The 26,197-nt window shown below is 33.3% G+C and overlaps 3 protein-coding genes across 4 annotated transcripts; all 3 read right to left on the bottom strand.

Moving 5' to 3' along the window:
* Positions 1-2,862: 2,862 nt before the first annotated feature.
* Positions 2,863-12,758, bottom strand: LOC135842074 (S-adenosylhomocysteine hydrolase-like protein 1). Of its 2 annotated transcripts, none has more exons than XM_065359412.1 (5): positions 12,528-12,758; positions 12,262-12,353; positions 11,996-12,178; positions 11,704-11,915; positions 2,863-7,497 (listed from the first exon to the last, which is right to left on the bottom strand). In XM_065359412.1, the coding sequence occupies exons 2-5, from the start codon at positions 12,332-12,334 to the stop codon at positions 6,418-6,420; spliced, it is 1,548 nt and encodes a 515-aa protein (XP_065215484.1). In that variant the 5' UTR covers positions 12,335-12,353; positions 12,528-12,758; the 3' UTR covers positions 2,863-6,417. The 2 variants fall into 2 exon arrangements, with proteins under 2 accessions (XP_065215484.1, XP_065215485.1); XM_065359413.1 differs by having other exon boundaries at positions 12,524-12,758.
* A 4,306-nt stretch (positions 12,759-17,064) lies between these two features.
* LOC135842076 (uncharacterized) lies at positions 17,065-21,243 on the bottom strand. The gene is made up of 4 exons (XM_065359415.1): positions 19,498-21,243; positions 18,653-19,291; positions 18,333-18,571; positions 17,065-18,141 (listed from the first exon to the last, which is right to left on the bottom strand). The coding sequence occupies exons 1-4, from the start codon at positions 19,498-19,500 to the stop codon at positions 17,307-17,309; spliced, it is 1,716 nt and encodes a 571-aa protein (XP_065215487.1). The 5' UTR covers positions 19,501-21,243; the 3' UTR covers positions 17,065-17,306.
* A 722-nt stretch (positions 21,244-21,965) lies between these two features.
* Positions 21,966-26,197, bottom strand: LOC135842075 (LMBR1 domain-containing protein 2 homolog). Its single transcript, XM_065359414.1, has 13 exons — positions 26,062-26,197; positions 25,778-25,977; positions 25,530-25,687; positions 25,289-25,456; positions 24,996-25,206; positions 24,742-24,918; positions 23,564-23,741; positions 23,296-23,477; positions 23,073-23,206; positions 22,880-22,985; positions 22,587-22,788; positions 22,401-22,502; positions 21,966-22,320 (listed from the first exon to the last, which is right to left on the bottom strand). Exons 2-13 carry the CDS (start codon positions 25,952-25,954, stop codon positions 22,208-22,210), a joined length of 1,908 nt encoding a protein of 635 aa, XP_065215486.1. The 5' UTR covers positions 25,955-25,977; positions 26,062-26,197; the 3' UTR covers positions 21,966-22,207.

Here is a 26,197-nt window from a genome sequence, read left to right on the forward strand (position 1 = left end):
CCATGTCTTGAAGATGAGCACAGTCTGATTTGATAAAAAATTTGCAGTGATTTTGTCTTTAAAAATTTATTAAAATATTGAACAGTGATTTTTCAACTGATTCATTATTTTTTCACCATAGCTAATTCTACTGTATAATTTTTATTGCGAAAAAAATTTTTTGTTTTGAGAAATTGATGATACGAATAAAGTAGATAGGTACTAGTCTTCGGCACTGGACGTTTCCACCGGGTATATACCATTTCCTATCAAATATCACTTCCAGTTTAATGCTTACAGTACACGTAATTAATTCCCCACCGGTTGCCTTTAAGCAAGAACTGCGCGGTAAACAATACGAGTAACCGTTGGCTTATTGCCTCCCCTCTATGAAATGTCGTTAAGGGCGAAATGCGTTATATGGTTATGCTCCAGAGGGCAGATGTAGGTACACTAGGTACGTGCTATTAGTACAATTAGGGAGACATTACACTGAATTCGGAAACAAACATTACTCTGGTGATTTTTTACGAATTTATTTTTGAACCGGATTCAATATTTATGGTTTGGCGGATTAGTATAATAATTCGAGGCATTTGCCCTTTAAAATTAATATAATTTTTGGTGATTTTTTTTCAAGGAAATAACTGAGAAACAGCACTTGAGTAGGTGAATGTTCTGTGTGTATAAGAACGAATGTGTAAAAAGGGCCTAGCTAGGTATACGTATACCTACTACCTACTTCCGCCAGCTTCCGTTGAGTTTCCTTTTCCACTTCAACTGGTTACTTAGATTCTTTCGAAGTCAACCTATGTACTTCACATCTTTAAGTTAATGCGTTTTTTTTTAAGGTTTAGGAAATTAATTTGTTGTTTATAGTTCGCTCAAAAAAAAACTACATGTATAATTTGTCTCAAAGATTTTGAGAGACAACTTCTAGTTCTACTTCAAATTATGAAATTAATGATGATAAGAATTTTAGTACATATCTTTATAATCAGTGAGAAGGTGTAAGGTGGGGAGGACGAAGGAAAAAAGGTGGAAAGATGAATTTTTCAGTCTAAATTTTTTTCACTTAGGTATAACCAAATCAATATACGAAGCTGTTTTTTCGTACCTAATTTAGATAGTTAAAAGTTCTGTCTAAAGGGAGAAGATGGAACTTCTTCGTTCAAATGAAAACTCGTTTAAAGTCTCGAAGAATACTCTAGTTGAAAATCAATCCAATGAGAAATCATCAGGTAGGCATTTTGAAGCATTTATTTTCCTAAAATTCCCAAAAAATGTCGCTTTTGTGTAAAAATTGCCTAAAGTATCGCTTTTTTTTTTGCCAGAAATTGCTGAGAAGCTGTGTCATTTTTGCTAAAATTTCGATCTCTCATTTTCTGTCAAAAATACTCGTAGCATACCTACTTTAGCTATTTGTAAAAATTGCCAAAAAGTCTCATTTTTTGACAAACATTTTTCGAAAAATTATTGTACTCGTATTTTCTCAACCAATTCCAAACAGTTTCACTTTTTTGAAAGTTGCCCAAAAGGGTGGCTTCTTTGGTGGAAAATTGTCAACAATTCTCACTTTTTTTTGTCTAAAAGTAATGTCTTGTTTTTTATGAGAAAAAAAATAAGTTATATAAAATGGATTATTTTTTTTGGCTAAAATGTTTCACTAAAAAATGTCAAAAATTACCGATAAATCGAACCTTTCTGTTAAAAATTGCTAATATTGTGAAGTCTCGCTTTCTGCAAAAGATAGCAAAAAGTTAGCATTTTGTTTAAATTGCCAAGTCTTGTTTTTTTGGTTTTTTTTTTTTTATCAAAAATGCTCATTTTTTGACAATAATTGCCACAAGTCTGACTTTTTTACCAAAACATTGCGAAATAGTATCACTCTTTTCGCTGAAAACCCCAGCATTAAAATTGCCAAAAAGTCTCCTTGTTTCACCAATAAGGTGCTAAAAATTATTGCATTATTAAAATAAATTATTCCAGAAAGTTTGTTTTTTTAAAAAGTGTCCCTGTCCTTGTTTCGATGTTTTGGTAAAAAAATTATCCTCAATATTTTCACTTTCTTGAGAAGACTCGCTTTTTTACATAAAAAAAAGAGAAAAAAAAGTGAAATAATAATACCCTTTTTTTGGCTAAAATGTTTGGCTTTATTGAAAAATTCCAAAAATTGCTTGAAAATCTCACCTTTCTGCTAAAAATTACTAAAATGTTTTGCACCCCTAAAAAATTGTTGAAATGTTCTGCCTTTTGCTAAAGTTTTGAAGTTTTGCTTTCTGCAGAAAATAGCAAAAAGTTCAACTTTTGTCAAAATTGCCAAAAGTCTCGCATATTTTGCCTGAAATTCTTTTTTTCTTGTCATCAATAATTGCCCAAAGTTTGGCTTCTTTACCAAAACATTACGAAATAATTTCACTCTTTTCGTTAAAAATTGCTAAAAATTTTCCATTTTGCCCAACATTTTTCACAAATTTTCACTTTCCCTCCCAAAATTGTCCAAAAGTTTGGCTTTTTTGCCAGAAATTGCAGAAAAGCCCTACCCTGTGTTATTTCAAAGTCTTGCTTTCTGTCAAAAGATCATTTCTTTTGTCAAAATTGCCTAAATTTCTCGTTTTTTGCCAGACATTTCTTAAAGCATCACTTTTTCTTCAAAAATTGCTCGTAAGTCCTGCTTTTTTGGCCGAAATGGAAATTTCCTTTAGGACCAGACTTTTGCTAAAATAGTCAAAGTTTCACTTTTTGCTAAGAATCGCCAAAAAAGTTGCGAAATAATCTCAACAAAACAATCCAATAATTGAAACCTAATAATAAAATCCAATCGAGATTTTGATAATTTCATCAGAAAATACATACAAGCACTCTAAAAACATTAAAAATAAATAAACACGTAAATTAAAATTGTATTTTTCTTCAATTTTTTTCTCACAAAATATATACCCAAGGAATAAAACAATCATTTTAATTAAACATAAAAACGTAGGTAGGTAAGGTAGTCTATGATACGAAAAAAAAAAAAAATTGCTGAAGCCAGCGGAAATGAATCACGTAAAGTGTACCGAATTCATGAGCCAAAATTCTGATTTTAATATCGCTCAGGGATAGTACAAGTACAACTCGAGGTACACCCAACGTTAAGCTCAACACTTTTCAACAGTCAACAATACTTATATAAAATCACGTTGGAATATTCGTCGTGTACGAGGCTATACCTACATTTATAATACGAACACAAACATTCGAAATTCAAGGGCAGAATGGTTAAAATACATATACATAAGATTCCAGCAGTAAAGATGAAAAAGCGTTAAAACAAATCGATTTTCTCCTTTGCCTAGTTCATAAGGAAAAGGAAAAGGTCAAGCTGGTGTGGAATTTTTCCTCGTATTTATTTTCACATTTATAAAACGAGCATTTTTCCAACCATAGATGCCAATTGATTTATAATTACTGTCATCTATGGAGCAGTTCATTGCTTGATATGCCTTTCAAAGGACAAAGCTCAGCAAATGTACGCTGGCGAAAAATGAGAAAAATTAGCACCTTGGATGAGCACAACTCAATATAAAGGTTAACATTACAACACACAGACCATAATACACGATGCATTGGAACTGATCAACTTACGCGGTGCAGAAATTTCTAGCACTAAGACTATTGCCATAACAGCATAATACTAGGAAGAGGAAAATAGAAGAAATGAGGTATTGTAAATTATAAGATCGACTTTCAAAGGAATATTTTCTTCGCCTTCACATTCGTACAAGCATGTCTGTAACTCGCCATGTAATCATCGTTTAAAAATTACACGAGCTGGGTATTTTTTCTCCCCCAAAACGTAAACTAAAAACAGAACAAATGGTATAGGCACACGAATAACACAACGTTAACGTTTTCTATATACTTATACCTATCAATCACAAACATTTTAAAGGGGTCTTTTTTTTCTTCTTTTTTTTTCAAAAAAAAAGATACCCATTTACAAATACATAAAAGATGAAACACTCTAATTTTTTTTAATAATAAAATGACGCCCTCGATTCACACCGAGTTTTCAAAAAAAAAAAATCGAACAACGACGCTCGCGATACAATATTATTTTATAAAAATTGAAAAAATCAATCTCAGTGACGTCTATACTTATTAAAAGATCAAGTGGCAAGCGCAAATTGACATTTCTAGTAGGTATTCGTTTTAGAAGTTTGATTTGATTTATAAATTCATTTAAAAGTACTACGAATCAGCGCAATTCTCGATAATCTACTACTTTACTGGATGGTTTTTTTTTCATTCGTGCTCGTGGGAATACCAATGAACGAAATATAAAAACCATTGAGCCAGCAAAAGCGCTACATGAAAAATAATTGAGAAAATTTGCATAAAACTCACTAATTTTACATTAGAAACAAAAAAAATGAGCAATATGATATGAAAAATTATCGTTTTTCTGCTTTTCGTTTCCAATCAGATTTTCATTCTACATACATACATCGAATGATATTTTCATAGTTTGACTGTTTAGACTTTTTTCACCCCCCCCCCCACTCCCCAACCCTTCATAAAAATTTCGACATTTGCGAATTTTTATTCAAGTTCTTCACCCCTTCAATCCCTTCAATCCTACCAAGCCCTCAGATATCAAATTTGAGCTGATTTCGTGTGAACCTATTCGGCTAAAATGACCTTATTAGTTACGTACTAGTTTTGCAAAAAAACGAATTGAATGATTTTTTTTTCTTTTCAAAAATTTTTAACATGGGTTAAATTCATAAAAATTGACTTCTCGGACCCCAAACCCGATTTTGTAAAGGATGCTATTTCCAAGCTTAATTAAAAAAAAAACAATTTTTGATTTTTCTAGTTTTTATGAAAATTGCAAAAAAAAAAAAAAAAAAAAAAGGATCAAGGTACTTTTTTCATTTTAGTTTCAGTTCAATTTTAGTTCCATTTATTTTTCCATAAAATTTGTAATATTTTGGAAATTTTGAGAAAAAAATGAACCACTTAAATTTTAGTTTTGCTTTTTTCAGTTTCATGTTTTAGTTTCACTGATTTTTCCATCAAATTCTTAATACCTATTTTGGAAATTTTTAGTACAAATTTAAAAAATAGTTTCTCCTGGATCAAACTTCAATTTTATAATTTCTAATAATTATTTTCAGAACTAAAAAATCAAAAAATCCTCTGAAGGTTTCAGAACAAGCCGAATTTAATCGTTCTACGTGAATTATTTGAACAAGTTTTTGATTTTTTTCATGTAAAAACAGCCAGAGTAGGTATTGTGTTTTAAAAATGTTTCTACTTTTAAAATTTTTCTCTCCAGACGTCCCAGTGCTTTTTCAACTTGAAAAAATGCTCAGATTCATTTTTTTTCCAAATTTTTTTACAAAGTATTTTTTAAATGTGTTATGGATTTTTTTTATTCTTAAATTTTAACAAAACATTAATATCAAATTTTCTATCAGATATTTTCAAAATTTTTTCTAAAACATTTTTTTAAATTTTCAAATATTGGGAAATATTTTAAATTTTTTTCAAATATTTTCACATTTTTTTTTTCAATTAAGTTTTTATTTTTCTATTTTCTTAAAGATTATTTTTTCAACATAGCTTTATCATAATATTGAAAAAAATTCTTCAAATATACAACATTTCCACGAAATATCAAGTGTTTTTGGCACAAAAAAAATGTATCTCGTATTTCAAATTTTCGAGATTTTTTCTTTTTTTCATAATACCGCGTAGAATAATTTTATTGATATTTTTTCCGATTGTTTTCAAGCTTTCTTTCAATTTTAATGTTTGCCAAATGAAACCTTCCTCGATATTTTGAGCTTTTAAAAAAATGCATTTCAAAATTTTTTTTTTGTAAATTTTTTATAGAGGAGGCAAAGAATGTGGCCTAGAAGTTATTGATATTTCATTCCTTCTTTTCCTATCAAGTCCTCCTTTATTTTGCCCCAAATCGAAAAATTCCAAGAAAAGCGTTTCAAACACGAAATCTTCAAACACTATCGCTTTCACAACCATGGACGAATTAATCTGAAACATCAAACGCCACAGATGGAATTTAGGGCACCAACAGTGCTTTGCTATTTACTCAAATGTACCTACGCAATAGACTATGCAAATATGACGTTGAAAACAACTCGTTTAACCAACTATAAACGTTTGCAGTTGAAACAGAAACATACTAACGATGAATGAAAAAGGATACGAGATGAGGAAAGAGAGAAAAGACGAGAAGCTTACACACGACAGAACAACTAGACGATATGAAATTTCAAAAATACAACGAGCGAATTTTCCTACGATTGATTCTAACCAAAAAAAATATGAGCCACTTGATCGCACACCGATCAATCATTCGAAGACAGACACGTCCACGTCCAGTAAGTTGATAAAACGAGAAGAAAAAATACATGATAGGTAATGGTATTAATAACGGTAATAATGCGGTTTGAAGGGGCCATTTTTACTCAGCCCCAAATACTTGGCTTGATCTTCGGTCAATTCGGTTAAATGAGCGTCGAAGGTGGGTAAATGCAGACTGGCCACGTATTCGTCTAATTTTTTCGGCAAAAGGTAAACGTCAGCTTTATAGCGACCGACCGGAGCGTTGAACATTTCGATGAGAGCTACAGCTTCGGTGGCCGCTGTGATAGATACGACGAAAGATGGCAAACTGGAACAACTCATGTTGACCAAACGACCCTCGGCCAGTAAAACGATGCGTTTGCCATCGGGCCAGATAACGTGTTCGACTTGTGATCTGACTCGTTCCCAGATTAAATCCGGCGTTCGGATACTCGCCACGTCTATTTCGGTATTCGAGTGACCCATGTTGCACAATATGGCGCCGTTTTTCATACGATCAATGTGATCGCGACAGATAACGTTTTTATTACCCGTGGCCGTGATTACGATATCGACGTCGCCGATCACCTCGTTCACTTTGACTACTTTGTAACCACCCATGCAAGCTTGTAGAGCGCAAATAGGATCGATTTCGGTTACGTACACGATGCATCCTAACGCTTTCAACGATTGGCAACAACCTTTACCCACTTCGCCGTAACCGCAAACCATGACTTGCTTGCCGCCAAACATAACGTCCGTGCAGCGTTTCAAGCTTTCGACGATCGACTCGCGACAACTGTACAAATTATCGAACTTGGTCTTGGTGACCGAATCGTTAACGTTCATCGCTGGCACCAATAGCTTGCCAGAACGAGATAATTGATATAGGCGATGTACGCCGGTAACGCTTTCTTCGACTATGCCCTTCAAGGACTTGAAAACAGCTGGGTATTTTTTCAAAGTTAAATGAGTGGCGTCTCCGCCGTCATCTAGAAGTAGATTCGGTTGCCAGTCCGGAGCGTTGACGCATTTATCGATACACCACCAGAAATCGTCTTCGTTTTCGCCTCGCCAAGCGTAGATCGGTATACCAGATTCGGCCAGAGCTGCGGCTACCTCGTTTTGGGTCGAGTAGATGTTGCAAGCTGTCCATCGTACCTGCGAAAAGAACAGAGAGTGGTGGATTAGAAATGTGAAGGATTGGTGAACTAAATGAAAATGGTCAAAAAATCATAAAACGCTTCATTTCGCCGAAATGTAACTCCAAAAGTTCATAAAATTGATTGAATCATCGTGAAAATGGTTTAAAACTGAGAACGATATTCTAAAATGTCAAAATTCAGCTCAAATTTGTTGAAAATGACAAAAATTGAAAAAAAAGCATTGAAATAAGTTTCGTAAAATGTAGCGAAATAATGAAGAAAATTCATTGAAATTGTCAAATGATCGATTAAATTGACGCATAAGTGGTTAAAAATTGAGAAAAATGTGATAAAAGGGAAAAAATTAATCCAAAAATGGTTAAAAATCACGAAAACGACAAAGTGAACTAGAAAAAATCCCGTTGACAAAACTTCTACATTGTTTTAATAATTTTCTCAGTTGAATTCACCTATTTGATAAGTTTTTCATCAACTTTTTTCTACTGTTTTCGTGATAAATTCAAAATTGTGATATTTTCGAATTCATGATTAATTCAAGATGATCCGTTCGCGAACGATTTGATCACAGGCAATGAGACAAAAAAAAATATCAATCGTGAATGAATCAATCAATTGTACATCAGATCAGAATGATCAGATGAAAGATCAAGTGTACCAAATTGAAGTTGAGTCATTTGCGAACGATTTGCTCAGACACAGTGAATCATTCAAGAACGACTGAATCACTTGAAAATGAAATCAGATAATAAACGACTAGACCATCAGGCATCAGTCGAATCATTCTTTAATCAGTCAATGAAAATTGTGAATGATTCGTTCATGAACGATTTTCTCTGGGGAGAAAAATCATTTGTGAACGAATGAATCACTGAAAAATCAGATTTTTAGGCATAGTTGATAAATTATGACATACCAGTTTGGACCCTATCTTCCAAAAATTGGACTCAATTCGTTCGCGAATGATTTGCTCCGAATTGACAAATCATTCGAGAACGAGAACGACCGAATCACTACAGATTCAAATCCATCAATAAATATTGAAGATGATTAGTATCGTTCGCGAATGAATGAGTCACGAATAAACCCAGATCAGGTAAAAAAACTTCGACATAAAAAATCTACCTATCAGAATTTGAGTTGATTTGCTCGCGAACGATTCGTTCAGAAACGATGAATCATTATTTTAAAACAACTGAATCCCTCGAAAATCAAATCACAACACGCGACGAGACAAAAGTGACAAAATTTTATCTATCGATGAAAATCGTAAATGATTCGTTCGCGAACGAATGAGTCAATTGTGCTCAATTCATTTGCGAATGATTTGCTTAGAATCAACGGATCATTCGAGAACAACCAAATCCCTCCAAAATCAAGTCCAGTGAGGAAGGACGTGGGGAAATGTAACCTTTTAAAATTTGAAATCCATCAGGCATCAATATTCAATGAGAATTTAACATGATCAGTTCGTGAACGATTCACACATGAATCACTAATAGTAATAATAGTACATTATACTACGAAGTACGAGTAGATGAATGTAGGATCAAATAACCTACAAAACTTCATATTGCAAAATATGCAAATCTACCAGCAAAAATTGGAGTTGATTCGTTTATTCGATTCGAGAACGAGTGAATCACTTGGAAATTGGAATTAAAATCAAGATACTCAAGAACACGCTTAGACAAATTGAATCATTTTTAAATCAGTAAATTAAAATTGTGAATGTGAATGATTTTTTTGGCTCTCGAATGATTTTTCTGGTATGAACAGAATCGTTCGCGAACGAATGAATCACTAAAAAGTTGGATTTGATATATCCGACGCTACGTGATGAAACAGAACTTGACAGTTTTGATCCTATCCTATGATCCTATCATCAAAATTCAAAAACTGTGCTCAAATGCTCAATTCGTTCGTGAACGATTTCTTTTTTAGAGTCAACGAATCATTTAATCAAGAACAACCGAATCTATATCTAAAATCAAATTCAGTCAGAAAAAACGTGGAGAAACTCGATGTTTTTATTTTATTTTTTTCAAACTTATCAATAAAAATCGACGATGACTCGTTCGCGAACGACTTGATCAAAATCGAAAAATCGATCATGATTCGTGAGTGAAAATCAGACCAGACCAGATAAAAACTTGATCAACTATTCTATAAACCTTGACTATGCACATCAATCAATAAAAATTTTTGTTGATTCGTTCGCGAACGATTTGCTCAGAAACCACGAATCATTCGAAAACCACAAGGAAATCAAACCTGACTTGACAAGACAAGATGGAACAATTTATTTTTTCATCCAAGTACCAATATGTAAAATTACAAAATGATTCGTTTGTGGACACAATTCGTTCGCGAACGATTTGCTCGGAATCCAGGGATATCAGGGTGTCTAACAGGTACTGCAGGTACTGCAAGTACTGCAAAGTACTGCATTTTGCCTGAAAAGTACTGTATTTTTTCTCAGAATCATTGATTTGAAATTTTTTAAAAACCTCAAAATGAATTAATTGGTGAAAATTGAAAAAAAAATGTTCATTTTGTACCTCAAAAGATGGCAACACTTGTTAAATTAATACTTGTAAATTTTTATCGACAAATTCCAACCGGTTCAAAATTTTTTTTCTTGGGTGGGGGGGGGGTCGGTGTAAACTGGATTTAAAAAAATAAGGTAATGCAAAAGGTACTGTAAAAGTACTGCATTTCTTCGGAGAGATTTTGTTAGACACCCTGGATATGGTCCTGAACGATTTTTTTGGGGGTTCCGGGGCTTGGGCTTTCAACCAAAAATTTATTAGGTCTTTCTCTTTGGCTTGGATTGAGGGCTGGGAAATTTTTGGGTTTGGGTTCCAGAGCTCAGTGTCCAAGGCTTGAATGAAGTGTTCAGGGCTTTTCGGGGCTCGAAATTGCAATTTTGATGAAGAATTGAAATAAAATCTTATTTGATGTTATGTTGAAAAAAAAATTCAAGGTCAGATTTCAAATTTCTGGATATTTTTTTGCCTAATTTAAAAGCAGACTGGCAGAGAATTTGAATTTACTTACATTGGCCTTATGGGGATTTTATCGATTTGCTTAATCCAAAATCACACCCTGAAATTGACTGAAATTTGAAAGACAAGTTCTTTGAGGCAGTTTGCACAAACTAGTGTATGCTTTAGCTTTTTTCAAAATATTTGAATTCAACAGTTTTTTAAAAATCAGAATTAAAAAATAAAATTTTTTGGAATTTTCAATTATTGTCCAAATTTTTTACATATCATTTTTTATATTTTTAACGAACAATGAACTACCTATAGAATATAAATTTTGAGATGCGCAGACTAACACAGAGACGGTGATTACAATAGTAATTTACACAATTACACAAGCCCCGAAAAGCCCTGACCACAGTTCAGGTTTCGGGACTCACGTTTGGGGCTTGGTTCTCAGAGAAAAGGTCATAAGCTTTGGGCCAGGGCTTTGCAGGTTACAGTTTTTAAGCTTTTGGGGCTTGGACATTCGACCTTCAAGGAAATTATTGGGGCTTTTTTGGGTTTCGGGTCCTGGTTCTGGGCAGGGCCTCATCCCTGTCGGAATCAACAAATCAGGAATTACTGAATCACAACTAAAACAAATCCAATGAAAGAGGACGTGGCAAAATTCAACCTTTTCAATTCCACCAATAAAAAGAATTGAAGATGATTAGTTTGTGAATGATATTTTACTCACGCCAGTGACGAAAAAATCGTTCCCGAGTGAACAAAATGACTAATAAATCAAATTAGACGAAGATTCATGAGTTTAAAAAAAGATGAACATAATCATCTAGAGAAGAATAGGAATCTTGAATAGGTACTCCATTCATGAGACAGGCGTAGATAGGTACCTACCTACAATAAAACCTACCGAAACACTTGCTCGAAAAAATGACCAAAATCAAACCCGAAACAAAGATTAATGATCAACTCACTCCACAAATTCATTCAATAGCAAACTTTTCCTTTCATTGCACTAAGTACATACGTTTAAAAACACACATTTTATTCGTTAGATCATTGAACTCTATACTCGTACAGACATACATCGAACAATGAACTCATTAGAAGCAGCATCAGAGAGACACAGACACGAGACCACAAAGATACCATACTCGATGAGTCGAGTCGATGTACAATATACAACATAGATAATCTGTACGTTTACATACTTTGGCTCCCAATTCGCTAAGCGTCTCTATTAAAACAGCTGTTTGCGCGTTGACATGAGTACAGCCCACAATTCTAGCACCTTTCAAAGGCTTATCTTCGGACGCCCTTCTTCGCAACGCCATGATGCCAGGCATCTCTTGTTCGGCGATTTCGATTTCCCTGCGACCGAATGCATGGAGGTTTATATTCTTGATGCAAAAATCAGTAAAACCTGAGAGCAAAAATTCATTAGTACCTATTTAGCATGTTTCTCAATCTCGATCGTTTCAATATCAAGCTACAGTATCGTACCTTTGGAATTTTTTTGCTCTTTCTCTCTTGGAGAGGTTTCACTCTCATCTGAACTGCTACCTGTACATGATGAACTGTACGAATCTGTAGACGAAGCTGATAACGATCTGCTCCTATATCGGCTGCTTTTTTTCAACACTCCGGTCGGTTTGGGTTCCGGTAAGTTCTCCGTTGATCCGGGATCTGAGCAAGGATTACAGAAATTATCGATCAGATATTCGTAGAGATATCGAGTTCAACTCGTAATAAATGATTCGAATACTGACCTACACATGCTCCACCTTCGTTCATATTGAATTCATAATTATTACTCACAGTATCGTTGAAATATCCATTCATTCTACGTCAAGGTAACTTCCTGTGAAAATCATATGTGTGAGCTATGAAAAAACACAATATCTTAAGACTATACCTACCTAAATATAATCTACTATGTATCGAGAATTTCCTTGAGACGAATTAATTCTATTAACGAAAATATACAAGTACTAACTAAAGATTATTTTCAAGGTATCTATGCAAACTTACTTACATCGTGACGAATTCTGCCGATATTTTGTAGGCGAACTGAATCTATTTCATAGAAAGTGACACCAAACCACATAAACGTAATGAAAGTATTGGGCGAAAAAAATGGTACCTAATCGAGTAAAACCACACGAATGACAGAATCGCACACTGCTCAGTAAGTGTTTCTGCTTCGCATATTTGAAACAATTCAATTTACATCAATTAGAAGAACGTATGATAAAAACTTCATGTTGCCAACACGCTGAAAAACACTCGATACTCGATGTAAATTTCTCTCCGGCGACGAATTCGTGGCGCAGGGTTGCCATTGTACGGAACTTAATTTACCGTCTATTTCAGCTTTTTATTTCACATTTTCGCAGAATAGGCGGAAAATTTGCTTGTTAGCGACGAATTCTGAAGCATATTGCGCAAATTTCACTGTACGTGTGACCTTGAGGTGCAGTTACAATGTAAAATGACGATTTCTTTAATTGTTTTTAAACGTATATTAGACTTAGAGAGATGATTTTACATCGAGTGTGCTGACGCTCGCTGTACCTACTCGTTTTCATCAGTCTCATCTTCATAGGTTAGGTATCGTAGGTATCCATCAATTAACCGGTCGTATATGAAATCGTAAATATTCGGTAAAGATACCGAAATTGCCATCATTATACATACCTATTGATGCTAACATGAGCAATAAACGTATAAACGTTTACATTTTCGCAATTCTTCTATAATTGGATAGGCAATCGTCGTCGTCGTCGTCACTGCTATAAGTATAATGATTTTGAACGTATACATAAATCTTGTACTGAATAGTGAATACCTACTGATTCTGCATGATATGGAAACTTGAACCAATCAAAAGTGACTTTTTTATGAGAAACTGGACCTTATTTCCTTGAAAAATTAATCTGACTCGAGATATGTTGAGAAAAAAATCTATAGAAGACACATCTTTGGAATCTCTCATCATACGTTTCGTCGAGAGTTGAAAAATTTGAACCTCAAAGGTCAGTATGTTCGGAAGAGGGGAAGTGTAAGGAAGGGGGGGAGGTGAAGTGCAGTCAAATAAATTCGAAAAATATCTCGAAAGTCAATTTTACTGATCCTAGAAAAGGGTTAAATAGTTTTGGAAAGTAAAAATGAATGGTGCATCCTTGAAATCTCAGATTTTGATAGGTACCTAGACCTACCTACCTATGTTGTATTTTTTTTTCAATTTTCAATTTCGCAACTACTCTTTAGAGCTCATTTTTGGGCTGTTTTAGGGTAAAATGATCTGCAAAAGTGAATTCTGCGGCTTTAATATCCTAATTTTTAGATTCATGTTGAATTTTTTTTACATTGAGAATTATGTACCTTTCATTTGGAGCCCATTTTCAAGTTTCAGGTCAAAGTGGTCTTCACTTCTTCAGAAGTGGATTTTATTTACGAACGTGAAACCTGAAATTTTGATATCTAGTATGTTGTATTTTTTTTTAATTTGTAATTTTGTACCTTTCTTTTGGAGATAATTTTTATACACGTTATATTTTTTGAAAGTTTTTAATTTTAAACCTTTTCGTTAGAGCTCATTTTGGAGTTTTGGATCAAATGGTCTGTAGAAGTAAATTCAGCAGTGGCGACGCCAGACAATTTGAACAGGCGTGCCAATTTTAAAAAATTTGAAACTAACTTGTAAAACCCCCCCTCTCCCTTCCAAAATGCTCATTCTGGCCCAACAATGTTTTTGGTTTAACAAAAAATATTTTTTGGTTAGGAATTTTATAAACTAGTTACTTAATTTTGCAAAAGTCATGTAAAAGTAGTAAAAGTACTTTAAAAAAAAAAGAAAACCAACAGATGCAGTATTTTTTGAAAATTTTCAAATTTTGTACCTCCCTTTTGAACCCCATTTTTGGATTTGAGGTCAAATGGTTTTCAGAAGTGAATTCTGCCCTACTATATATAAACCCCCAAATTGTTATGTAGAAGTTGAATTTTTGGAAATTTTCAATTTCGTACATCCCACTTGAAGCTCATTTTTGCGTTTGAGGTCAAGTGGTCTTCAGAAGTGGATTCAGCGTCCTTAAAATATCAAAATTTTTTATTTAAGCGCCAAGTTTTTTGAAAATTTTCAATTTTGCACCTCTTCTTTGGAACTTATTTTAAACTTTGGGTCTAATTGCTTTTAAAAATAAATTCTGCGTCCTTGAAACTCCAAATTTTGATATCCATAATATTAATTGCTTTTTTTTGAAAATTTTTAATTTTGTACCTTCCTTTTGGGAGCATATTTAGAAGTTTTTGGTTAAATGATCTTCAAAAGTGAATTCTGGGCTCTTCAAACCTCAAATTTTGATTTCCACGTTGTATTTTTTAAAAATTGTGAATTCTGTACTCCCCTTTTAGAGACTATTTTTGAAGTTTGGGATCGTACGGTTTTCAAAAATAAATTCTGCGTTCTTGTAACCCCAAATTTTTACATCCATTGTTTTTTTTTGAGATGTTCAATTTTGTACCTCCCCTTCGGAACCCATTTTGGAGTTTGAGGTTATTCAAAAATGAATTCTGTGTCCTTGAAACCCCACATTTTTATATACGAGGGGAGTTTAAAAAATAAGTTTAACGATGCTCGTGCTCCTCCCCCTGAAGAGCTAGGGGTACAAAATTTTGGGAGGATATTCTCCAAGGTATACTGAGCAGTTTCATATGTCAAACATCGCGGTAGGTCATTTTGTTCGCGTTTCATAACGATTTGAAATGGAAATGCCAAAAAAAACTCCGTCCAGTTTTTTGAAGTAATTTGTGACCACTTCAGGTATCTGATCTGTTGTCTGAAATCGCTGGCCTCCGAACGCTTCGGTCATCACCAGGAATACGCGGGGGTGACTACAGGACTAAATAAAGCCTCTTCTTCCCATGCAGACGAATCCATTTAACGAATGAGCGGCATCCAAGTGCCACTGTTGAGCAGCCAAGGCAGCGAGTGCGCTCTCAGTTTTCGCATGTTACAGATGGATGTTTCTGACTAACTTCGTCTTTCCGCCGTAGTCTTTCGACTATTTCATCGGGATACATCGTTTATCCTCGTCCATCAGCTGTTAAACGCGTTCTAGCGTTCACCCGTTTGTTGGACGTCCTTGGCGCGCTTCATCATTCACACTTTCGCGCCGTTTAAGATCGCTTAGTGCCATGTCACAACCCTTTTGATGGCTCCTGCAATTTTTACTTCAAACTACACACATTTCTTCATAGATTTGTGTAGGTTTCAATTTTTTTGGAGTCAAAAATTTTTCACTCCACTCACTGCAAAGTTGGACGGAGTTTTTTTTGGCATTTCCATTTCAAATCGTTGTGAAACGCGAACGAAATGACCTACTGCGATGTTTGACATATGAAACTGCTCAGTATACCTTGGAGAATATCCTCCCAAAATTTGGTACCCCTAGCTCTTCAGGGGGAGGAGCACGAGCATCGTTAAACTTATTTTTTAAACTCCCCTCGTACATACTGTTTTATTTGAAAATATTCAATTTTGTACCTCCCCTTTCAAGCCCATCTTGGAATTTGACTTCAAATGGGTTCCAAAAATGAATTCTGCGTTCTTGTAACTTCAGATTTTTACATCCATATTGTGTTTTTTTTTTTTTTTGAAATGCTCAATTGTGTGTCTCCCCTTTGGAACCCATTTTGGAGTTTGGGTTCAAACTGGTTCCAAAAATAAATTCTGCGTCCTTGAAGTCTCAAATTTTAATATACACGTATTTTTTGATTTTTTGAAGGTTTTGAATTTTTCATGGCCTTTTTGTCATCATTTTGGGTTTTGGAGTCAAATAGCGAATCCCTGTGTCCGAAGTTCCAACTTTTTTTTGCTCAAAACTCGGAGTTTGTTCGGCTAAGGTTTTCAATCCGTATCACTTTGTGTAGTTTTTGAAAAAATATTTCAAGTTTATGTGCATTTTTGAGAATCTATTATATGAGATACGATTCTCCAATTCTCCATCTAGCTAATACTACTTTTCAATTTTTTTTGCAAAATATTATTTGATCAAGTTTCTATAATCATCCGCAATTTTTTTTATAGTATTTTGAACATTTTTTTTTTTTGGTAAAATTGTTCTGAAGTTTTCAATGTTTCATCAACCTTCGTTCCTTGTTAACTCTATTTATGACGTTTCAACTCAACTTCTAGCAATTTTTCAAAATTTGTTCAATTTTGCCATTTTTCAATTTTTTTTTGGTTGGAAATTTCATTATAGGTAATTTAAAGGCCAATAATATTACATTTATTTTGGTTATTGCGACACTTTATGTGATCTTTGCAAAATTAAATTTTATCTTGATATGTTTACTTAATATCATTGGTTTTTCACAATCCAACTTTTAGCAACGTTTTTTCTTTTTTTTTTTTTTTAATTATTATTAATTTAGCTGTTGTTTTGATATTTAGGTATCTTTGCAAAAAATTTCGAGTGCATTGAATTTTTAAAATTTTTTAATTCATTTTTTCACGATTAAATTAGTGCCCTCTGAATAAAATGAATTTGATTGATAGAGGAAAAGTATACATCTATACATATTTTATTGAAATGAAAAAACAGCGCTAGTTTACTAATGAAAGTTACAGAGCATTATAATCATACCTATTTACCTACTTAACTGAAAAAATATTACATTATTTATTATTATGTCCCCAGCAGATTTGTAGGTAGGTATCAGTTAAATTAATCTGTAAAATAATTATTACTTGACTAGTAATTCTAATTTCATACTACATATTTCCATAATTTTTCCTCACTGTATATTTTTAACGTTGTCTTTTAACTCTAATAGATCTTTTTTTATAATAAATTGGAGATAACGCTGTATCAGCGGACTGAATGATGGTAGATCCTGCATTCAAATCAATAATTTCATATGAATTTGGTTTATCATTAAAAAGTCTATTTGCATTCATAATCAAGTATTCTCTTAGTTGTTCTAAAGCATCGAATGGTTTTTGCTGCGGAGGCAATAGCACAGGTGGCTTATTCGTTGATGGCTTCGGTTTAATACTGATGAATTTTTCTTCAGCTTCAGCCTGTTTATGTTGTTTCGTCGTAGATTTAGTATTTTCCTGTTTGCAAACGACTAGAATGGGCTTTTTTTCGGTTTCAGCTTCTTTATGTTGTTGTTTTGTCGTAGATTTGGTATGTTCTGCTGGTTTGTTAACGACTGGAGTAGGTTTTTGTTTGGTTTCAGCCTCTTTATGTTGTTTTGTGGGAGATTTGGTATTTTCAGGTTTGTCAACGATTGGTTTGATTGGTCGAATGGGAGCTTTCGTCTCGAATTCCGTCGATATGGGACACCTTTTCAAATTCATATTCTTCGGTATGCAGTTGCGAGCTATGACTGTGGCAGTAACTGCATTATTGGTGATGGTGCGAACTGATGTTGTGGCCAAGTATGCGGTGAAAAATTCAACTTTGGGTTTGTTTAGTAAAAGAGACTCGATGATGGCGAGTGGTTGGGTAGCATCATTTGGACCTCTGCCTTGGAGATTATCAGAACTATTTTTCTGTTTGTTTTCGACGCCAGGAGGTAATACCTCGAATTCGTAGTCAGATTCGCTGGGTTCTATAAAATCTACTCGAAGCTTCGATCTGTGATTAGAAAAAAAAAAAAAATAGGTAATTACCTAATTATTAGTGTTTTGTTAAATGAATGAAAAAGGATTTGAAAAAAATGTGAAATTCGATGTGATTTGAATACAGTTTTCCCTGATTACTTGATACGCTATCATTAAAATTATAATAATTCAAATATGTAGGTAGGTACCTATTTCATAACTTACTCTGATTCCTTCAAATTCTTCAAAGTGATTGTGCTATCTTGAGATCTTTTTTTCCTACTTTCTGGCGGTTCGATAATATCAAAATTGTCGTCATTGTTTATATTTGCCATTTGGGTATTCAGATCAGCATGGTTGAATAATGTTGGGGTCGGTTGAATGCTTATTAACGATCCATCACATACTGATCTGACGTTTTCCATTTTTACACAAGATGGATATACCGTTTCTAGTTTCGTAATCTGTAAAATATTTCATACTGAATTTCGTGTTTGGAAAAATTTTCGATTTTTAAAATTTTGAAGAAAAAAAAATCAACATACCGTGGTCACAATTGTGTGAGTAAACTGGACAGTTTTCCTTTTAGGTAACGTGAACGAAGGTAGGAATATTTTTGGAGAATTTGGTAGATCAGGAGTCGGTTGAGATGTCGGTGTCGTTGTCATTATTGTATCATTGAAAATATCTTCCAATTCTTCCAGTATTGTCTCATTTACCGAATAATTGTAAACAGAAGAGTTTCTCGTTTCGTCAATTTCTTGCACATCAGGGCGATTTGGCACCGAAGGTTTGTTATTATTATCGGTGATTTCGGGTGAAGCGTCTACAGCTTCGGTTTCATTTTCGAATTCGTGTTTCTGAAGAATAACCAAGTTGACATTCGAATCGGGCGGAGAATAGTTTACAACTGTGATCGGAGATTCGGTGATTATAGCTGGAGAATGATTTAGAACTGGTATTGGCGATTCGGTGATTTCAGGAAGAGTATTTAGAACTGGTGTAGGTGTTGACGATTCGGTAACTTCAATCGACGATGAGATTGACTTTGTCGGTTCAATAGGTATTGTAGCTGTGGTCTCGTTCTGATCCGGTGATTTATTGAAGTTGAAGAAATTCAAATTGATAGCCGAGGTGGTGTGAATTAGAAACACGACCACTAAAAATAAGCCTTTTGTGAATATCTAAAAAAAAAAGAAAAAAAATGGAGTTGCAATATTTTTTTTGAAAAAAATTTCATTAAAAACTACATAAAAGTAGGTATAAAAAAAATTGAAAATCGGTCCATTAGAACTCGTGTGACTGATTTTTTGAAAAAATCAACAAATTTTGATAAATGTAAATCACAGCTTATGAAGTTGATTGGAAGAAGAAAAAAAGGTATACGTACCATCTCGATATTTTATATGCTTTTCCTTCTCACTAGCAAACACCTTGTTTCATACGAAACTCAAATACTACTACTGGAGTAGATATCTAGGTATAGTAGGTAAGGTATAACCATCGATAGGATTTGTCATTTTAAGCAGTTTCGGTTCAACAATTAACCTTTCAAAAATAAGGAACTCGTTTGTGTGCATTTTTGTCAAAGGCAATGTGTAAAGGAAATTAGAATACGGTCATGCGGTGACAGTGGCTCCAGAAGAAGTAGTTATAATAAAATACCTTGTCTGGATTCTCATCAGTCGACCTGGCTTGGCTATTGTTCTCTACTCGATTCGAGCTGCACGTCGCTTAGAAGTGTTTGAAAGAGTTTTTAAATATTGTCGCTTCTTTTGAAAATGGATTTGATTTTTTTTTTTTCGTTGAGGAAATTTTCACCTTATCACTGAAAAGTTCTAAACCATCTTGGAGCCTTCAACAAATTCTCAAGAGTCTCCAAAAAAAATTGAAAGTTAAATTTTAAAAAACTCTATACCATATGTGGTTTTTTTTGGTCAAGATATCGCACTTACAGATCTACTTCACGTCCATTTTGGGAAAAAAAAACGCATTTAAATCATCTTAGAGCCTCGGAGAAATTGGGAAAATTTTCTATTTTAGAAATTTGATGGAGCCAAGCAAAAAATCTTGGTCAAGTGACTTCAAAAACACGTAGAAAAAACGTCAAATTCTTGGATAAATTTTTAACCTCATCGTCCCTACCTCTCCCTCTCTCTCATGAGAGCTTCAGATCGTACAACTTTTTAAAAAATTCTAAAAGCTATCTGTTCAAACTTTTTCAGAATTGATTCTAGAAGTCCAGAATTGAAGTGAAAAAAGTACTTAATTCGGAATTAGAGGGGAGGGACCTTTCACTTTTCAGAAAATTTGCACTAAAAAAAAATTGTTTGGGAAGCTGTAACTACCACTGCTCTTAGATTTAGTAAATACAGAGTGTCTAACAGGTTCGCTAATCCTCCAAGTCCTGCATTTTTTTTGTCTTACAATAGATATTAAATGTTGAATTTTTTAATTCATTTACTATTTACTTCCTTTGTAGAATTTTGACAAAATTTCATTACAAAATTCTCGATTTTGCCAACTCTCAGATCTTTGAGTCAAAAATTTCAAATTCAATTTTCAGAACTTCCAATTTTAAAAATTCATCTTCGAATTCGAAAATAAATTCGCTCAAAAAGAAAAAATATACCCGATAAAAACGCTCGTCTTGATATTTTTGAATCAAAAATTTTCCAAAATTTCATATGCTCGCTTTTCTTCGCAAAAAATGTGCTCTTCCTTTCTTCAAAAGTAGGTTTTTTTTTTTTTTTTTAATGGAGCTAATTACAATTTTTTAGAACAAATAGCTTACGTTGAAAATGTACAATGGTAATTTCATTAAAAACTCTCGAAAAAGCTAGAAAATTTCAAAAATGATGGATTGAAATGGGAGATGTATTGTTAACACTCCCTCTTCTTCTCTTCTCCCTCCAAAAAATGCTTGGAATACCCCGAAAACTTTGGAAATTTGAAAAAACCGACTTGTAAGTAAAACTTTGACCCCTCTCCCCCTCACAAAAAGACTTGTAAAAATTGAAAATTTTCAAGTCTTGCTTTCTGCCAAAAATCGTAAAAAGTTTCGTCTTTCTTCAAATTTGTGAAATAATACAAGTAGTCTTGTTTCTGGCAAAAATTTATCTTTTTGGCAAAGAATTCTACCAAAACTTTTTTTTTTACTGAAAATTATTTTAAAATTGTAAATTCAAAAAAGTTTGACTTCTCTTTAAATTTTCAAAAAATTTAGTTTTTTTGCCAAAAAGTGGCAAAATAGTCTCACTTTTTCGACAAAAATTGTTAAAATGTATCTCTTTTTGCTAATAATTATTTGTCAAAAAATTTTATTTTTTTGGTGATTTTTTTCCGCATTAAAATCATGTTTTGCACGAGTCTTATAAGTTTTTTCCCTGATTTTTGGTCACTTCATGGTTACTTGTTGGTTAGTTTTTTGGATTTTTTTTTTGGTTACTAAAGTTATTTTTTTTTAGAGAGAAATGGAGTACGAGCCCTGAAAAATCTAAACTCTAAAAATGCACTTCTATAAAATAAAGCATCCATCAGATGTACATGTCAAATTTCAGCTCCTTGGAGTGATAACGCAAAATCAAAAACCGTGGAAAAAGGTGCCAAAAATCAACTCTTTTTTTTTTAGCCAAAAAGAGAGATGGGAAGAGGTTGATGAGCCAATATGAGAGAATCTTATAGTTCGATAGGACTAGACAAAAATAAGAACGAAAAAAAATCAGACATGCAAAAAATTGATTCAAGTGAACCACGAATTTTGTGAATGATTCTATCCCTAATCCTTATACGAGTAGATTTGAGCATAACTTTTCGAACGCCATTAATCCATTAATCGTAAAAAACCTAGATCCAAACTTGGAAACTGCAAATAATTTATTAAAAATAAACACAAGTATAAATCTAACATATTTCATATGTTACAAGACTAGACCAAGTTATATAGCTACAGTTACACTGACCATTGAAGAAACTGTATGTTAAACTTTACATGAATATCTTTCATATTAACACTTTCGTTCAACAAAAGCGCGAGTAAAAAATCGAATCGAGATCACTATCATTGTGTAAAAAATCATAAATTAATAATGTAAACTTAACTACACATCGTCGAATATATTCTTCGATGGGAATGTTTCTCTGGGAGACGAAGCTTGAAGATTCATTTCGAATTTACTAGAATTGAACGAACTTTCATCAGTTGATGAATAATCTGTGGGAAAAATACACGAGTTATTCACATATTGAAAATAAATAAATGTGATATGAGGTCACTTTAGGCCTACAGCTCACCTCGCTTGAAACGACGACTACGTGAACTATTTTCATTTCTGTTCGTACTTTCAGGTAGCTCATTAGGTGACAAAAGTCCTCTTCTTAAACGTTTATCTTTTTCTTTAAAAAAATTAATCAATATTACGCCATGAAATTAATAGAAAAGCAAAATTAAAAACTTGGTCATAATATTTTGATGTTTACCAGCTAAAGCAAGCCTCTGTCCTTCAGTGACTATATCTTCGGTGATTTCATCATCGGCAAAATATTGCGGGAAACCGATGGCCGATAGTAAATGCGAACCTATATTAAAATACGTTGCTGTACTAATGATGATCATCACCATGGGAAAATAAATATTGAATCCATTGCTGATTATCGAAATCACATCCATATGACCCATTATCTAAACACATCCAAGAAGGATTAGTCTTCTTTCACTAGGTACTTACTGTAGATATTTATTCGCTGGATAATGATTTTTTCTTACAACTAACCTGAGTATACTGAGTCTCTAGAATACGTTTTTTAATAATATGACTATCCATGTGGATTAATCCGAGAAAATTCAAGCATAATGGCGGTGTCAATCTGCTCAGCAACCTGTAAAAATGCCTCTGCATCAGAATACATACTACGTATGTGACAACATTCGTTGACAATTCTACTCTTATAGGTAGTAGAACTTACATGCCCGAAAATATCAAACTATTTTCATCAGTTTGATGATCAGGAGCAAAATGATAATAATTAAAAATACGTATTTTGAATACAGTGGAGTAAGCGCAGTAACATAAATAAGCTAGAGTTACGGCACATAAGATCTGTAAAAGAAAATGAGTCAAATTTTAATGATTTTTTTCTTTTTAAATTAAAAAAAAAAAAAATGAAATTTATAAAGTGTGATATAGACCTCGATCACGGCGTAATTATAATTCGACTTGGAACCCCTGATCAACAAGGCGAACACAGAGAGCACTGGGTTTTCTTTGAAAAATGTCGACTCAGACCATACAACTGCGGCAGACATAACGATCGAGATTGTAGATAATACCTTCATAACCACAGGTTTCCACATAGCTGCCCATAAATAATCTGAAACATATTCTTCAATTTAGAATATTTGTTCATTTTCGAATCATTGGTAAAAAAGTAAAATAAAATAAAATGAACCTACCCACCGAAGCAAAATAATCGCCATTTACCAGGCCACTGGAATGGACCCTGAACTAAATAATCTTTATAATTTTGATAATCTTCCTTTCTATTTGAAATTATTTTTTGCAATTCGTAAACTTGATCGAACATACGCTCTCTTTGTATGTGAGTTCTACGATACGTATGAAGGGCGGATTTCAACTGTAAAAAATTATTTCATTAGGAATTATTCTGTTGTATAAATATTGTTCAAGTCTTAGGTATATGAGAACCTTTCGAGATTCGCAATCACGAAGAGTTAATTTTTCTGACATGTTGCAAATTGTTTGACAAGCATTGAAAAAAGTTCTCTAAGCAAATCTTTGGCGAAAAACGAAACTTTATGGCACTTTTGACAAATGCTGAGACATCTGACTATTTTTGGCTGAATTTTCAGCAAAAAAATGAGACTTATACAATCTATGAAAGAAAATGAAAAAGATTTTTTTGAAATTCCAATTTAAAAAAAAAACAAGAATTGTAATTTGTGGCCAAAAAGCTCTACTTTATGGAAATTATTGAGAAAAAAAATACTTTTTCGCAATTTTTATGAAAAAAGTGCGACTTTTATACAAATTTTTATTTTAAAAAAAAAAAACACGAAAATTTTCGCAGTATTTGACAACGCAGTGAGAATTTTTGGAATTTTTCGCCAAAAATAACTATCTACAATTTTGATGATGAAAGGCGCGACTTCTTGCAATTTTTGGCAGAAATCAAGAGTTAATTTTCAAGATTTTTTTTCCTAAATATACCTACATAACTTTGAAATTTCTGGAGATTGTTGAAAAATCTCTGGAGGCTCCAGAATGGCCCAAAACTAGTGGTTGTTCACACTGGTTCATTTTTCTCAAAAAAAAAATCATATTTTATAAAAAAAAAAGTTAAAAAATCAGTCTCAAAACAGTATTTTCAAATTTATTTTCATGAATTTTGTTGAATAAATTTAAATATTTTTCTAGAAAGCAGCAATCTCCGAAAATCTTAAATATCAAATTTCCAATAATTCGCCAGTAATTGAAAAATAAATATAGTTGGCTAAAATTTCGGTTATTAGAGGTTTTAAGTCATATTTTTTCCAAAAATCGCGATCCTGTTCAAATCGAAGGCAGACACCTTGAGATATTCTCTTGTCAGTCGAGTTCAATAAATTGAAGTCTACCTGTTTATGATACTGTACTAGAACTTCTTTCGTGGGCGAAGGAGTTGTCGAGGATCGATCTGAATTAACCCTCGCAGCAGTTAGATGGAACTGAACTGGAATAATGCTGCAAACTATGTCCACATAAACTCTCAAAGGATCATTTTCCGGTATCCTAGCCTCAGTTATGTAAATTCTCTGCAATATTTAGCACCATAAGTTTTCAACATAAGACAATAATTTCACCAGTAAAATGAAAAAGTAAATGTACTAACTTGTATCAAGTTTTTCAATTCCGCTTCAGCGTCGTAAAAATCAGACGTCAATTTCGAAACTTGAAAGTAACTCCTTAACAAGCATAACTGCGGGTTTCCGGAAAACCAAAGCTTTCGAGGTACGTCTACCAAAGCGTATCCTAATAGAATAATTAATAAAAATAAACCCCAAGTGTTACTGGCTGACGATGCTATTGCTCTTAGTTTCGATCTGCGGGCATTTACAAAAGAAAATATTATTAATTATAATTTGTGTAACTTTACGTTGAAAAATACAACGAAATGATACCAACCCATCTAAAGGAATATCCGTGTACAAAATAATATAGAATAAACAAATTACGCATAGACACACATAAGATCCGTAATACAAAATATTGTCTTTCAAAGCTGATTTCAGCTTCTCATAAAAAGTAAAGTCACCAGCTCTAGCATAGGATTGCATTAATGGCAAGAGAATCCTGAAAAAATGATCAATTTTAGCAAATTAGTAGATAAGCATTTTTTTTGAACATCTTGTACCGAACTACGAACCATGTTAGAAATTGTGATGACCAGTAAACGATACGCCACAATCTTGGCAGCACTTCTTCAGGTACATAGCTCCATGGTTCTTTGCAAGTAGTAGAATGATGAGATCCATTAGTACTTGCATTCTCCACTCCTAATTCCATACATTGACGAAACGTCGTCTAAAAATACATTATTTTTCGGTATTAAACGATGCATCTTAGAGAACTAGAATGTTCCCAATAATCGATGGGTATCATTATCCTACTCACCGAAGAAATATCCAAGGGTAATACGAATACAGTCAGCAATGAAAAGTACCACGATATTAGAACGACTAAAATAATCATGGCATTTTGCCTCTTCCAGTCTCCATATTTGTGCAGAAGCAGTGCGGTGATCACGAATACAACGACGATCTCCACTAATAATGAAAGCGGCGTGATCATTATGAATAGGTACTTCCAAATACCTATAATTAGATGTGAATAATTGATACCTATTTCATATTTGAATTTGACAAAGATAAGAGTGTTCTATATTTAGTTCATCTTACTCGACAAAATTTAATTATTCTTTGGTGACTTGAATTTTTTCAATACATCGTCAGCTTCGTGCTGCAGTTTCTCCAATTTCTCTAGAGTAACCGATTTCAAAGGCATTAATTTCGGTTTGCAGAATATCAACTGATT

Source organism: Planococcus citri, chromosome 3, assembly GCF_950023065.1.
Source record: "Planococcus citri chromosome 3, ihPlaCitr1.1, whole genome shotgun sequence".
Classification (NCBI taxonomy): domain Eukaryota; kingdom Metazoa; phylum Arthropoda; class Insecta; order Hemiptera; family Pseudococcidae; genus Planococcus; species Planococcus citri.

Bases quoted from the DNA above. Each gene is read 5' to 3' on its own strand.
- LOC135842074 (XM_065359412.1), bottom strand. From the start codon at position 12,334: ATGAATGGATATTTCAACGATACTGTGAGTAATAATTATGAATTCAAT. The intron at 11,916-11,995 runs GTACGATACTGT...TTTTGCTCTCAG, and splicing joins AGAGCAAAAAAATTCCAAAG to GTTTTACTGATTTTTGCATC. The intron at 7,498-11,703 runs GTATGTAAACGT...TTCTTTTCGCAG, and splicing joins TTAGCGAATTGGGAGCCAAA to GTACGATGGACAGCTTGCAA.
- LOC135842076 (XM_065359415.1), bottom strand. The intron at 18,572-18,652 runs GTATGTTGATTT...AATATTTTACAG, and splicing joins CTCACACAATTGTGACCACG to ATTACGAAACTAGAAACGGT. The intron at 18,142-18,332 runs GTAAGTTATGAA...TTCTAATCACAG, and splicing joins AAGAATTTGAAGGAATCAGA to ATCGAAGCTTCGAGTAGATT.
- LOC135842075 (XM_065359414.1), bottom strand. From the start codon at position 25,954: ATGATCACGCCGCTTTCATTATTAGTGGAGATCGTCGTTGTATTCGTG. The intron at 25,207-25,288 runs GTTGGTATCATT...AAATGCCCGCAG, and splicing joins ACGGATATTCCTTTAGATGG to ATCGAAACTAAGAGCAATAG. The intron at 24,919-24,995 runs GTTAGTACATTT...TAAATATTGCAG, and splicing joins AATTGAAAAACTTGATACAA to AGAATTTACATAACTGAGGC.